Source organism: Eublepharis macularius, chromosome 7 (genome assembly GCF_028583425.1).
Source record: "Eublepharis macularius isolate TG4126 chromosome 7, MPM_Emac_v1.0, whole genome shotgun sequence".
NCBI classification, from domain to species: Eukaryota; Metazoa; Chordata; class Lepidosauria; order Squamata; family Eublepharidae; genus Eublepharis; species Eublepharis macularius.
The window spans coordinates 136694860-136706880 of NC_072796.1; the positions used below are offsets into that span (position 1 = coordinate 136694860).

At 43.1% G+C, this 12021-nt stretch overlaps 1 protein-coding gene across 2 annotated transcripts in view; it reads left to right on the forward strand.

Moving 5' to 3' along the window:
• The first annotated feature begins 465 nt into the window (after positions 1–465).
• The window catches only part of DENND3 (DENN domain containing 3), a 42126-nt gene continuing 30570 nt past the window's right edge, over positions 466–12021 (forward strand). The window contains exons 1-3 of one of the 2 annotated variants that reach the window (XM_054985689.1): positions 466–549; positions 1407–1593; positions 11261–11537. In XM_054985689.1, the coding sequence (XP_054841664.1) occupies positions 1510–1593; positions 11261–11537 (361 nt within the window). In that variant the 5' untranslated portion in view covers positions 466–549; positions 1407–1509. Of the gene's footprint in view, positions 550–1385; positions 1594–11260; positions 11538–12021 lie in introns of those variants that run through there. The other variant, XM_054985690.1, reaches the window with a different exon arrangement.

The following is a 12021-nucleotide window of genomic DNA, read 5'->3' on the forward strand; positions in this document are numbered from 1 at the left end:
TCTTGAGGAAGACTGCCAATGCAGTTACTCAGAATAGAACAAGGCAGACATCCACATGTAGCCAACCAGGGGAAGACTGGCTACAAGGAGGGAGGGAGGGAGGGAGGGAGGGAGGGAAAGTCTTTCTTTTTTCTGTATTTTATTTTTCTGTATTTAAAATACAGGCTTTTAAATTTCATATTAGTCTTTTTAAATCACACCCACCCACCTCTCCAAGTCCCAATAAGCTGCTCACCCTCTGCCTCCCTTTGCCCTTCCCTCCCATCCTGCCTCCAGACGGAGGACAGCCCCGCCAGAGCTCCCCCGCCCCTTCCCCGCCTCCGTCGCTCCCATTGGCTGTGCCCTCTGAGTAGGCGGGACGCGAGCGGAAGGGCAACCAACCAGAGGTGCCGTGGCGGCTGATCGACGCGGCTCCTCTCCCGGCTCTCGCAACCGCCACTCTGACGGTTGTTGGGCGGCCGGGAGCGCCGTGCGGATGAGGCTCCGCCGCCCCCCTCGCCCCAAAAGGGCGGGAACGGCCCTGAGGGGGCTGCGCTGCCCTCGGAGGGGGTGTGTGTCCTGCGGAGAGATGAGGGGGGCTTCCTTTCCCCCTTCAGCTAATTGGGGGGGGGCTTCATCTTCCCATTTCTTTTGAGGAGGGACCCCTCCTTGCATGAGGGGGGCGAGGAGGGTCTTTTGAGCGCAGTTTTCTCTCACTTCCTTGTGTGTGTGGGGAGGTTAATCTGTGAATGAGGGGAGAGGTCGAGGCAGGGCTGGGGACCCCTGTGGTTGGGGTATGTGTGAGAAGAGAGACTGCAATCCTAAAGAGAGTTTACTCCAATCTAATTTCAATGGGCTTGAACTGGAGTAACTCTCCTTAGGATTGCATTGTTTTCTGAAGGCTTGATAGGATTGGGGGCGCTTTTTCCTCCCCATCACATTTTATTTTTGGTGGGAGGAGATCTTGAGAAAAAAGAATGAAATAAATGAGATCTTGGGGGGGGGGAGCAGCCTCTCCCCCACTTTGAGGGGAAACACCCCCCCCCCCGCTGCATTCCTAATTATTCTTTAATTTGGAGGGAGGAGAATTTAATGCTAAAGTTCCTCGCTTTGAGTGTGATGAGTACTAATGACAGAACTGGGACGGTTTTTAAATTATTTTTTTATATTAAAATATATATTACATATTAATTATTATTATTATTATGACATGTTTCTTTCCCCCTTCCCTCCCCTTGATTTCCTCTCCCTCCCACAGAGCAGGAAATGGAGAGTCTGTTTTCCCCTTTGGAAGTGAAAAGCGTTTCAGTTTAGGCTGCTCCTCCCTTTTGGGATGAGACGGTCAGGCATTTTAGTTTCTTTCCTCCCATCTAGGTGAAGCTCAAAGGCAGCTGGCTTGATCTCCCTCCTCTTTTTTTCCTTTTTAGGTGTGACTGTGGAAACTGAACCCCGCTCCCTCGGGATAAGGGTAGAGCAGTGGGGTCCCATCTGTGACCCCTTGCTTCCTCCTGCTGGTTCTGTGCCTTTGCCATGGAAAATGTGTTGCCGTCTGCTGTTCTGGAAATCTGTGTGCTGCTTGGAGTCCCCAGGGACAAAGTGAAAGAAGTCTGCCAGGTAAAAAAAGAAAACAAGGCAGCGAGGCTTGATTCTTGCTCGTTGTTAGGGTAGCAGTAGGAGTTTCAGATGTTCTGTACTTGGGATGCAGCCAAAGGAACTTCTGGGTCTTATAGCATCTTAAAGACTGGTGAATTTATCCTGCTGAAGTTTTCAGGAGTCAGAACCAGGATGTGTTTGCTGTTGGGCTTTGCCTCGTGGAACCTTATGTCACAATAAATGTGTTCATCTTTAAAGTGACACAAGGGTGAAGTAGCTGTAGTTTTTTTTTTTTGTGTAGAAGGTGGTGGTGGGAAAAGCAGAGAACGTATTGGGCTGTCTGTCGTATAGATTATTTTGAAAGAAGTACAACCACATTTTTCTGCTCTCCCGCTGGCTAAGCTGCTAAAATGTTCTTGACCTATTGACAAACCGGTATGTCTAGCCTGAGGCGGAAAAGGAAAGCTTGCTTTCCGTCGACTTGTAAATACATAATGAATCAAAAGTCCTTCGGACTCGTGCCTGGCTCTCTAATTTAACTTCCTTTTCTGGTTCTATGTAGAGTTAAAACTGGGAATGTACACTATTTTTAAGCATTGGTAAAAGTATCCGGTTTAGTGAAACTTTGTTTTTGCACAAAGTACTTTGCAAAAAAAACAATGTGCTGAGGGAAAAGTTGTGAAATGAGTGGCCAACTTGTGACACCTCATTGGTGTGCAGTAATCTTTTAGTCACTAAGCCTCTTGAAACTTTAATGGTAGCATTTTTCTTTTCCTGCTAAGTAGTTTTTTCTCTCATCTGTGTGCCCCACACTGTTTTTTTTTTTTAAAAAATCAGGGCATACTAGAAAACAGAATTAAATTAATCCCAATGAGCTGGTCGTTCTTGCGGCTGTTCAACTCGTACATGCAACGATGACTGTATTGGGGGAGGGAGGTCAATTATTACTGTTCTGCCATATTGAATGAAATTGGCAATAAGACAGTAGCTGCTGTGTTGATTTCTGAGGGTCTGTGGCTCATTGGTTAAGCCTCTGCCTAGCAAGTAGCGTGTCCCAGGTTCAGTCCCTGGCATCTCTAGTTAAAAAGATCCAGCAGTAGAAAATCTAGACCCGAGAACCCCGAAGAGCCACTGCCAGTCAGAGTAAACAGTACAGGCCTCGATAGACCACAGATTTATCTCAAGGCAGCTTCATGTGAGCAGGAGTGTCCAGCTCTGATAGCCTGTCCTGGTGGCTGTTGGTAGGACCTGTGGTTAGCTTTCGAACAAATACCCATGCTATCTAAACTCCAACGTGTAACTCTTCCACACTGTACCTGCCAAAGGCTTTTCACCAGTACTTCCCAGCATGCCTTTTATCGGGAGTTCATGTAAACCCTTTTCTGTATGCCGCTGCTTGTTCATCAGAAATCCTCTAGTGTGCCAAAATGCAGCTCCCTAAAAATCCTGTTATCCAGATCTCCTTTTCCATCCACTGATGTCCACCCCATCTGTTCATTCTGTCCCTTTGACTGCAGCTCTGGCAAGCTGTCCAGTCTCCGCCACTCTTGAGAGGATTTTAGGAGGGCGTGCATTGGCAGGTGACCAAATGACTTAAGTGGTGGTGTGTGCCTGGGAATGGCAGATGACTTGACAGCTTTTCTGTACCTGCACTAAATAAACAGAGTGGGAGAGAAGTGCATGAGTCATGCAGCCAGCCCCTGTGCTCTACTGATGTGTCGATGGCTTCATTATTTGTGTCCTGTGTGTGTTGAGGTGGTTCAAGCCATACTGGGAATTCCAACGCATCAGGCAAAACTCCTGAGCTTTGACAGTCCTATTACATACTAACAAGTTAGGTGCAAGATTATCTCTTTTTGGACCAATTTTCTGTTTGTGTAAGACTGTGGCCTCTTGACTGTTAAATAAAAAGGAAAAGCCTACACCTTTCATGCCCATAGAACTTACCCAATAACAGATGGCATTATGGGTCTATTGTGTTACTGCTAAGACATTGTGATGCAGATGGACAGGACGGCATCTTCCAGTGAGTATTCATAGATAGAAGGCACTGGATGAGCCTTGAAATTAGTGGAAAAATACTCTCTTGGAATTCAAATAATTCTATTAAATGCTTATGTTAAATCAGATCATTAATGTATCCCACTTACTGCAGTGTCTAAAATTGCAGTTACCTGCTCACTATGCAGAGTTTGTGTTTGTGTGCTTGTGTTCTGATGCTCTTCAGGAATGGAAGACCCGTTGTTTGTGTATTGAGCTCAGGGAAATCAATTGTGTTTTGAACTGAAGTGTTGTTGGTCTTTTACGAAATGTTTGGCACATAGTCTCTAGCCCTTTCCCATAAATTGCAATTAATGTAATTAAACTGATATTTATTAATAGTTTTATTTCCATCAAGCCTCTTCTTGCTTGTGTAGTTTTGTGCATGATAGGATGTTTCTGTAAAGTACATGACACACGGTTGCTGAGATAGGAACATGAGAAAGAAACAACAACACCAGGGAACCACTTATACAAATATTATATATTCTGTATACCGTATGAAAGTGCAAAAGTGCGATAGTGCAAAGATGTCTAATTGTATAATTAATAAATTCACAATGCAAAAATACACAGTACAATCATATCCAGTACACATATCATTAAAGAGTCTTTGTAGTCCGTACAGTTCATTCCATTCATTTAAAGTGCAAAATGTCAATTTTAGTAAAAGGCCGGAGGTGGAGAGTCGCGAAAAGATGTTATATCATTCACAGTCCAATAGTTTAAATTAATTCAAGAAACGCCGACGGGGATGTGCAGGCAATTGTCATTAACCCGTTTCGTGAGTGGGAAACTCACTTCATCTTGGGCATGAAAGAATTCGGACTGGACGCACTAAAGGTTTGTCGGGAAGTGTAGGCGTCCTTGCAGCTTAAAGTTTAGCATTTACAGAGCAGCAGGGAGAAGTGCAGGCCTAAGAGATAGGAACATGGGCACAGAAATATGTGGGATCATAGTTCGGTGGGTGTGAACATGCCTTGCGTGCTGAAAGCCCGAGGTGTAATACTTGGCATCCCCAGTTAAAAGTCTGAGACTTTGCAGAGCTGTTGGCAGTCAAATTAAGAAACACCGGCTAAATAGAATGAGTCTTACTTCCTGTGGTATGTGTTTGGTGGGCTCTAGAGGCTTATCTTTCAAGTTACTCTGCAATCCGTGTGTGTAAATCTGTGAAGATTGTTCACTTTACTGTAATGTTTAGATGCAAGCAAGGACTGAATCATAGCCCCTGTAACTGTTTCCAGTGAAGTCATTGGCTGTGAAGACAGGGGGGAAAAACCCGGAGAGATAATTTTTAAAACAAAGACTTGTGCAAACTGTTTTGTGAGATATTATTACTATATGGATTATTTTTCAAAATCTGCGTCTCAGAACTCCAAAATGGAGAGAGAATTTTATTTCACCAGACCTTTTTTGGTCAAGGAACAGGCACCAGGAAGGAATCAACTTGTCTGGGGAAGTCCAAGGAGCTTTGGTATGTAAGGACAGCTGGTATGTGCAGTAGAAGAGGCTGGTGTTTTTATGTAAACGTAGATGAACTTTGGACAGGCAATTTATGTAGTCATTTTGGTTTATACATATGATTATACAAGTTGACGGGAAATACGCCTCCCTTCCTCCTAATTCTAAGGGCTGATCACAGCCACCTCAGCAGTCAGGCAGGTGGGATGCGTTCTCTTTTGTTCATGAGGCTGAAAGCTCTTCCTTTCCCAAAGGGCTTTCCAGTCTCTGGGTTCGTTCTGGGGTGTACCCATGTCCAAGTCATGAATTTCCGACAAACAGCTTAAATAAAAGTTACGTTCATTAGCTTAAGGAGTGTTTGCAAAAAGGATAAAGCACTCTTACACAGGCAATAGACATCAGAACAAGAAAACCTTACTGTTGCTATGTAAAATCTACCTATCTAAAAGCTGGAGGGCTGGCTACCTGAACGTCTCTCTCTTTGGCATCCACTTGTTGCTTTTCTCACCTGTCCATTAGAATGCGAGCCCCCTTCCCTGCCTAGCTGGTTCGGCATAGGGACATGCTGAGGTGATGAATATCATGTGGCTTTCAGCTTCCCTCTGGCATACTTGCAGCATGGTCTGAGCTTGGTCAGATAGCTCAAAGAGGAGAAGAAGGGCAATGGGTGAGCTGAGAAGCCGTCTTTTTCAGCCATCTTTCTGCTGGGTGAATCACCCGGCAACTCAAGAGCCAGTCAGGGCTGGTTACTCAAATGGAAGGGTCTCCTTGCAAGTTGGGGGAATTAGCATACAAGGAGATGTAGTGAGAGGGAGTAAATATTCTCTCTCTCTCTCTCTCTCTCTCTCTCTCTCTCTCTCTCTCTCTCTCTCTCTCTCTCTCTCACACACACACACACACACACACACACACACACACACAGCTTAAGCAAATATTTTCCAATTGTAAGACACTGTGTTGGATTTATAACTTTACACCTTGTCAGCAGGTAATTGCCTGAAAGAGAGTCTGTAAAGACACACTTTTATCCTATACAAGGCTTGAACGGGTTTTGCCCTTGGATTTCCTAAGAACAAAGTATGGTCCCTGTTCATTTTCTCTGAGGACTCTTGATATATATGCTTGTCCTAAGTTGCATATGTAGAGACAACAGTAAAAACAAGTCTTGGGACACTTGTCTGTTAATTCCACGAACTGTTCCTGGATAATAGAAATGTGTGAGCGCTTGTTATTCTCTGTCTACTTTCTGTTTCTTAGATAAGAAATGGTTATTTGCTCAGTGACCGAATAACTGTTAGCAGTCTGTAGTGTTAATTCTTTAGCAACCAGAATAACTTCTCACTCACAGATAGACTAGACTGCTGCTAAAACGCTTTCAACATGTACAGATCCCAGGTGAGAAATCCGGAATGTAGGAGTAAGTTCATTTTAGCTTTATTATGAGGATTGTCCCTGCACATTACATGACGGTACAGAAGCATGGTTGTGATTTGCAGGCTCTATGGAACTGATGCAGTGTTCTCAGAACCAGAAAGTTTTTGAACGTATATTCCTCTAAATGGAGGGTGTGGGTTTATATACAGTGAAAAAGAGCAAGAGTCCAGTGGCACTATAAGACTAACGAAATTAAAGGTAGAGTATGAGCTTTCATTAGCCACAGCTCACTTCTTCGGATTCATGGCTCACGAAAGCTCATACCCTACCACAAATTTTGTTAGTCTTATAGGTTCTTCTGGACTCTTGCTCTTTTCCAGTGCTACAGACAGACTAACACAGCTACCCTTATTGATCCATGTACAGTGTTTTATATATTATATATAACATAGAGACGGGAGGGAGGAAATTCAACTTTTTATGACCAGTTTTCAGAGGCGGCAACAGAAAAGCATGCTGTATTGTATATAAGGAAGTACGGTTGATTTTATATTGGCTTTATGGCACCTATATCATTTTAATCTATTTCTGTTAATTCTGAAACCTCAATTTGCCTGTGGTCTTTTTACTGTTGCAGCATTTGGAGCAGATGCTTTCTGCTGTGACCCCAGAAGGCCCTTCCTAGAAAGCATATTTAGACTACATTTATGGTGTATTCCACATGGAGGTGGGAAAAGTGGCTCCTGCTACAGATACAGGAGCAAGCAGGGTGGATGGCCTCTGCGCTCATCACATCGCTCTCTGTTGTTGCTACCCCTTCCCTTGATTGTGTTGGTATAGAATCACAACACAATGAGAATCTTGCCACCCACCCCAGGCCTGGCAATTCCCCCTCCTTCCCTCCCTTTTAACGCTGAGCAGTGGCTCAGCTGTTAATTTTTTTAAAAAGCCGTTAAAAGGCTCAAAGAGGGTGGGGAGAAAATAGCAGCGTTCTCTGCCATTTTGAAAGCGTGGCTTAGCTTAGTTTACCTCCACCTCCTCCCCGGATTGGATGCAGGCTGAATGTTGACGGCAGCCACCCCATAGTTACCCCTTCGAACCAGAGCAAAGAGTGTGTTGCTTTTGGGCCGGTTTAAAGGAAACAGCCTAGGAACTACATCATGAGAGTAAATACATGTTTACATAATTTTAAAATCACTTCAGACACCTGTGTATGTGCAGCCAAGGGCTTGTTTTTTGGTCTGGTGCCAATTCATGCTATTTGGAAAGATCATTTTGGGATTTTACCTGAACTGTTGATGCCACCATCCCATTTGATTGTCTCGCTTTTTTTCATCTCTTACTCCATGCAGTCCCATTTTAGTGTAGCAGTTAAGAGCAGCAGGACTCTAATCTGGAGAACCAGGTTTGATTCGCTACTCCTCTGCTTGAAGCCAGCTGGGTAACCTCAGGGAAGTCACAGCTTCTCGGAGCTCTCTCAGTCCCACCCACCTCATAGGGTGGTTGTCCTGAGGATAATAATAACACACTTTCTAAACCGTTCTGAGTGGGCGTTAAGTTCACATGAAGGGAAGTATATAAATCGAATGTTGTTGTTATTATTATTATTATTTTCTAAGATTGCTTTATGTTCTTTCTTTCATTACAAGATTTTTTACCCTGCCTTTCTGCCCTCATAGTGCCACCAAGACAGCTAACTAATTAAAATGAAAATCTCATAGAAAAAACCATTAAAATCAGCACATGAATATGTCATTAAAACACTTTAAATCTGGAGCTTAAAATGAACACAAAAGATAAAAACAGCCATTGAAACACATTGAGGGAATGCTGAGCGAAACAAAAACGTCTTCACCCGCTAGCAGAAGGTGACAGCAGAAGAGAACAGGTGAATCTCCCTAGGGGGGGGGGGAGAGTTCCAGAGTCTTGATGCTACTGCTTCTGGGTTGCCACCCGCGTAGTCTCCACCTAGGCACCCGAAGCAGGTCCCCTGTGAAGATGAAGGCAGCGGACTTGCATTGCATGGCCACAGATGACCTGCATTGCACGACAGGATATCTGCCTACATCTATCTTGCTTTTATCCCACCCTTCATCTATGGAATTCAAGGGTGTGTACATACTTTCCCTCTCTTCCATTTGATCCTCACAACAACTTGAGAGAAGCCACACAGTGAGTTTCATGACCAAGTCCCAGGCCTTAGTCCAAAGCTCACGGCTTTAAACCTGCTCTCTCTGTGTTTGTGTCTGAATATATAATTGAGCTGCAGTCAGTCCTGGCTGTCTGAAAACACGCTTGTGCTTTCATATGCTTATGTCCGCCATTCACATGTTAGGTTTTGTGGATGTGCATCTAACTGATGTAACACGTCAGTTGCCCTTTAAATGATACATTTATTATTAGGAACAGTTTTGAAGAAGAGGCTGTGTTTCACACTTGTGGCAGGCCAAATAATATGTCTGAGGTTTTGTAAACATTTTAAGTGCACATAAACCTCACCACTGGCATTTTATTGGACAGGAGGATGGCTTCAAGCTATCCGTTAAAATTATTCTTCGCTGTTCTGTTTGTGAATTAATAGTGTGGCTGTGTTGGCAAGTCTTTATTCAGAGCTGCCAGTTGGAATCTTTTGTCTGTCTGGCAGCCTTGTAAGAAGCAGGACCGGAACAACATAATAATGAGGCAGAGTGATTTGACATACGGCCAGGCAAGCTGGGATGATGAAGAGAGTCTGTGTGCATTTATGCGTGCCTCCTACCTGTTCACCTCTACAGCTACACGTGGACGAATCTCTCTATTTTTTAAAAACTAAACAGTTCCACTTCCCAATTTAAAGAGAGCCAGTGTGGTGGTGTTCCTGCTGTTCTACTAAAGTGGTGGGTAGCCACTTTAGTAGAACAGCAGGATTCAGGTCCATTTGCACCTTAAAGACGATCAAGATTTTTAGGATACAAGCTTTTGAGAGTCAAAGCTCCCTCCTTCAGTGTGGTGGTGTGGTTAGTGTCAGACTATAATGTGGGAGATCCAGTTTTGAATCCCTTTTTGTGTATCAAATTGCTTTTCCATACACCTTTTACATTACCCTGTTTTGGGCCGTTTACTCATTAGACTTTTATTCTGCACTTCCTCTAAGGAGCTGAGGAATGCCTTCATGGCCTTCCCCCTGCATCTTATCCTTGCAATGACTCTGAGATAGGTTAGACTGGATGTAATTAGACCACAGTTAGCCCACTGAGCTTCATGGCAGAGTCCCTAGCCTAGTCTTATTCATGACTTGAAGAGGGTGCCTATTTTTAAATTTGCTGCTAGTTTAAATTTTGGGATTCTGAAAAACGTTTTATTCTGATCTTGTGTATTAGTTATGGTTAGTAATTGGATGGGAGACCTCCAACAAAGACCAGGGTGGCAGAGGCAGGCAACAGCAAACCACCTCTGTTAGTCTCTTGCCATGAAAACCTCGCCAAGGGTTGGCATAAGTTAACTATTACTTGAGGGCAGGATTTCATTTCATTCCGTTTTTTATTCTGTAAACCTGAACTGTTAGCAGTCCCTTCTTATTGAACACAGGTATTGCTGTGAAAATATATTTTCTTCATGAAACGTTTTGCTGATGCAATCATGTCTGTATTTGTTCTTATTTAAGTTATATAAATGAAGTGAACAAGTTCCATCAGTAGGTTTTTGAACTGTTGTGTGTAGGTTTTCAACTGAAAGTGCTATTTCTCCCGTTACAATTTTTCTTCCATTGTTTTTGAGTTCTCATTATTTCCTAATTACTGTTCCCTGTCTTGCAAGCTGTCTTGCTGTTTTTTCCCCCTTTGGTCTCTGGTTCTGTCTGTAATTGTCCTGTCTCGCTATGAACACTTAGCTGCAATCTTTCAGATTTGTATCCCTATCAAACCAAGAGACACTCTCGCAGGCTTCTAAGTTTTGTCCTAATGTTTGCCCAAACTTCCCCGTTGGCATTTTTCTTTCAGTTTCTGATCACATGTTCCTTGTATTGTTTGTTTTCCTTTCTGTGCTTGTTCAGAAATGCAAACATATATTCCCAGTGTTTATATAGTTTCCTGAATTTTCTCTTTTATATAAAGGTCTAAAATTATAGTGGTTCTGAGAACAACATTTGAGTACAGTAGCACCTTAAAGACCAACAGAATTTCTTAAGCTTTTGGGAGTCAAAACTCTCTTCATCAGATGAAAACAAAATGAAGGTCCTTTATATACAGGTTAGAAGGTGGGAGTTACAAAGAAGGCCAGTGAGTGGAGTAAGGATGCAAGAGGTACAATGCAAAGCATAATCAGCTTGATTAGACCTAGGCGATATGCACAGAGGTTGGAATAGGAAATGCAAAGATCCTAAGAAGACTGATAATTGCCTAGTGAATGTGTGCCAAGTTAAATACACTTGAGTCCTAATCTTGTGCCAACAAGGTACTATGGGGCTTAGGGTTGGACTGTTAGTTTATTAGCCTCAATTTATGCTGACTTGAAAGTAAGTCCCACTGAATTTAGTGGTGCTTACTGCAAGGCAATTTTGCAGATTTGTGGCCCGGATTTCTTTGCCTGAGTCTTCCCATGGACAAAATAAAGACAACATGCCAGATTTATGAACTTCAGAGGAGGAATTGTGAGTGATAGTCACATTTTCTCAACATGCTTTGCAAAGTGAAAATGCTTTAACAATGGTCAGTGACTTACAACAAAAAGCAAGGTTGCTCAATAAATGCAAAATTCTAATATGTGAATCATCACTTGAGGAAACAAAAGTAGTTCAGAGAAAAATATGATGTTATTTTTTTTTTTCTTTTCGTAGGCTGCTCATAAAAATGATGTGAAGAACTTTCCTCCCTTTGAGCCAGAAGTTCTTTCTGTTTTTGTTCCTCCATTTATCAGCAAGCAGGAGTTCCAGACAACAACTATAAATAACAATGCATTCAACAAAAGACGCCGTTCCTTTCGGAAAAAAAAAGAGAAACCGAAGATTGAAAGCGCAAGAGCTCTGAATGGAGCCCACAAAGTGCCTGAGGCTGAGGATATTAGTGTTCCCAAAGATGTTGACCTCAATGGATTGCCGCAGCTTTGCTTTCCAGGTATTGTGTGGCCCGTTTACATGTCATTGTGAAGTTGGGTAATAGATGTTAGCTTGACCTGCAGATGACGACACTCCTGTGATCGAAGCTTGATTTTAATGTGCGTGCTCTCCCTGAAGTCTAAACCGCTAATTCACGTTCTTATCTAGCCTTGATTTTCTCCCTGTTCGGCAGCGGGCACACTTTACACATAACATAATATGACATGTGGTGCTTCATGTGGAGGCCCAGTTGGTATGCCTATTCTTTCTCAGTGTATGTGTGTGTGTGTGCACAAATTGACCAGCTGCATGTACAGGTCTTCACATGGAGCACACCAGCGGTCTTGTCATTTTCTTCTGTAAACGGACTGTGACTTCTTTTCTTTTTCATTTGCTGGAATGAGCTTGTAGTGCTTCACATTTGGGGCTTCCAAAATATGGTTGTCACAGAAGGAATATAACCTGTACGCCTGTAGGTTGGCATTAGCCACATGAATTTAGAC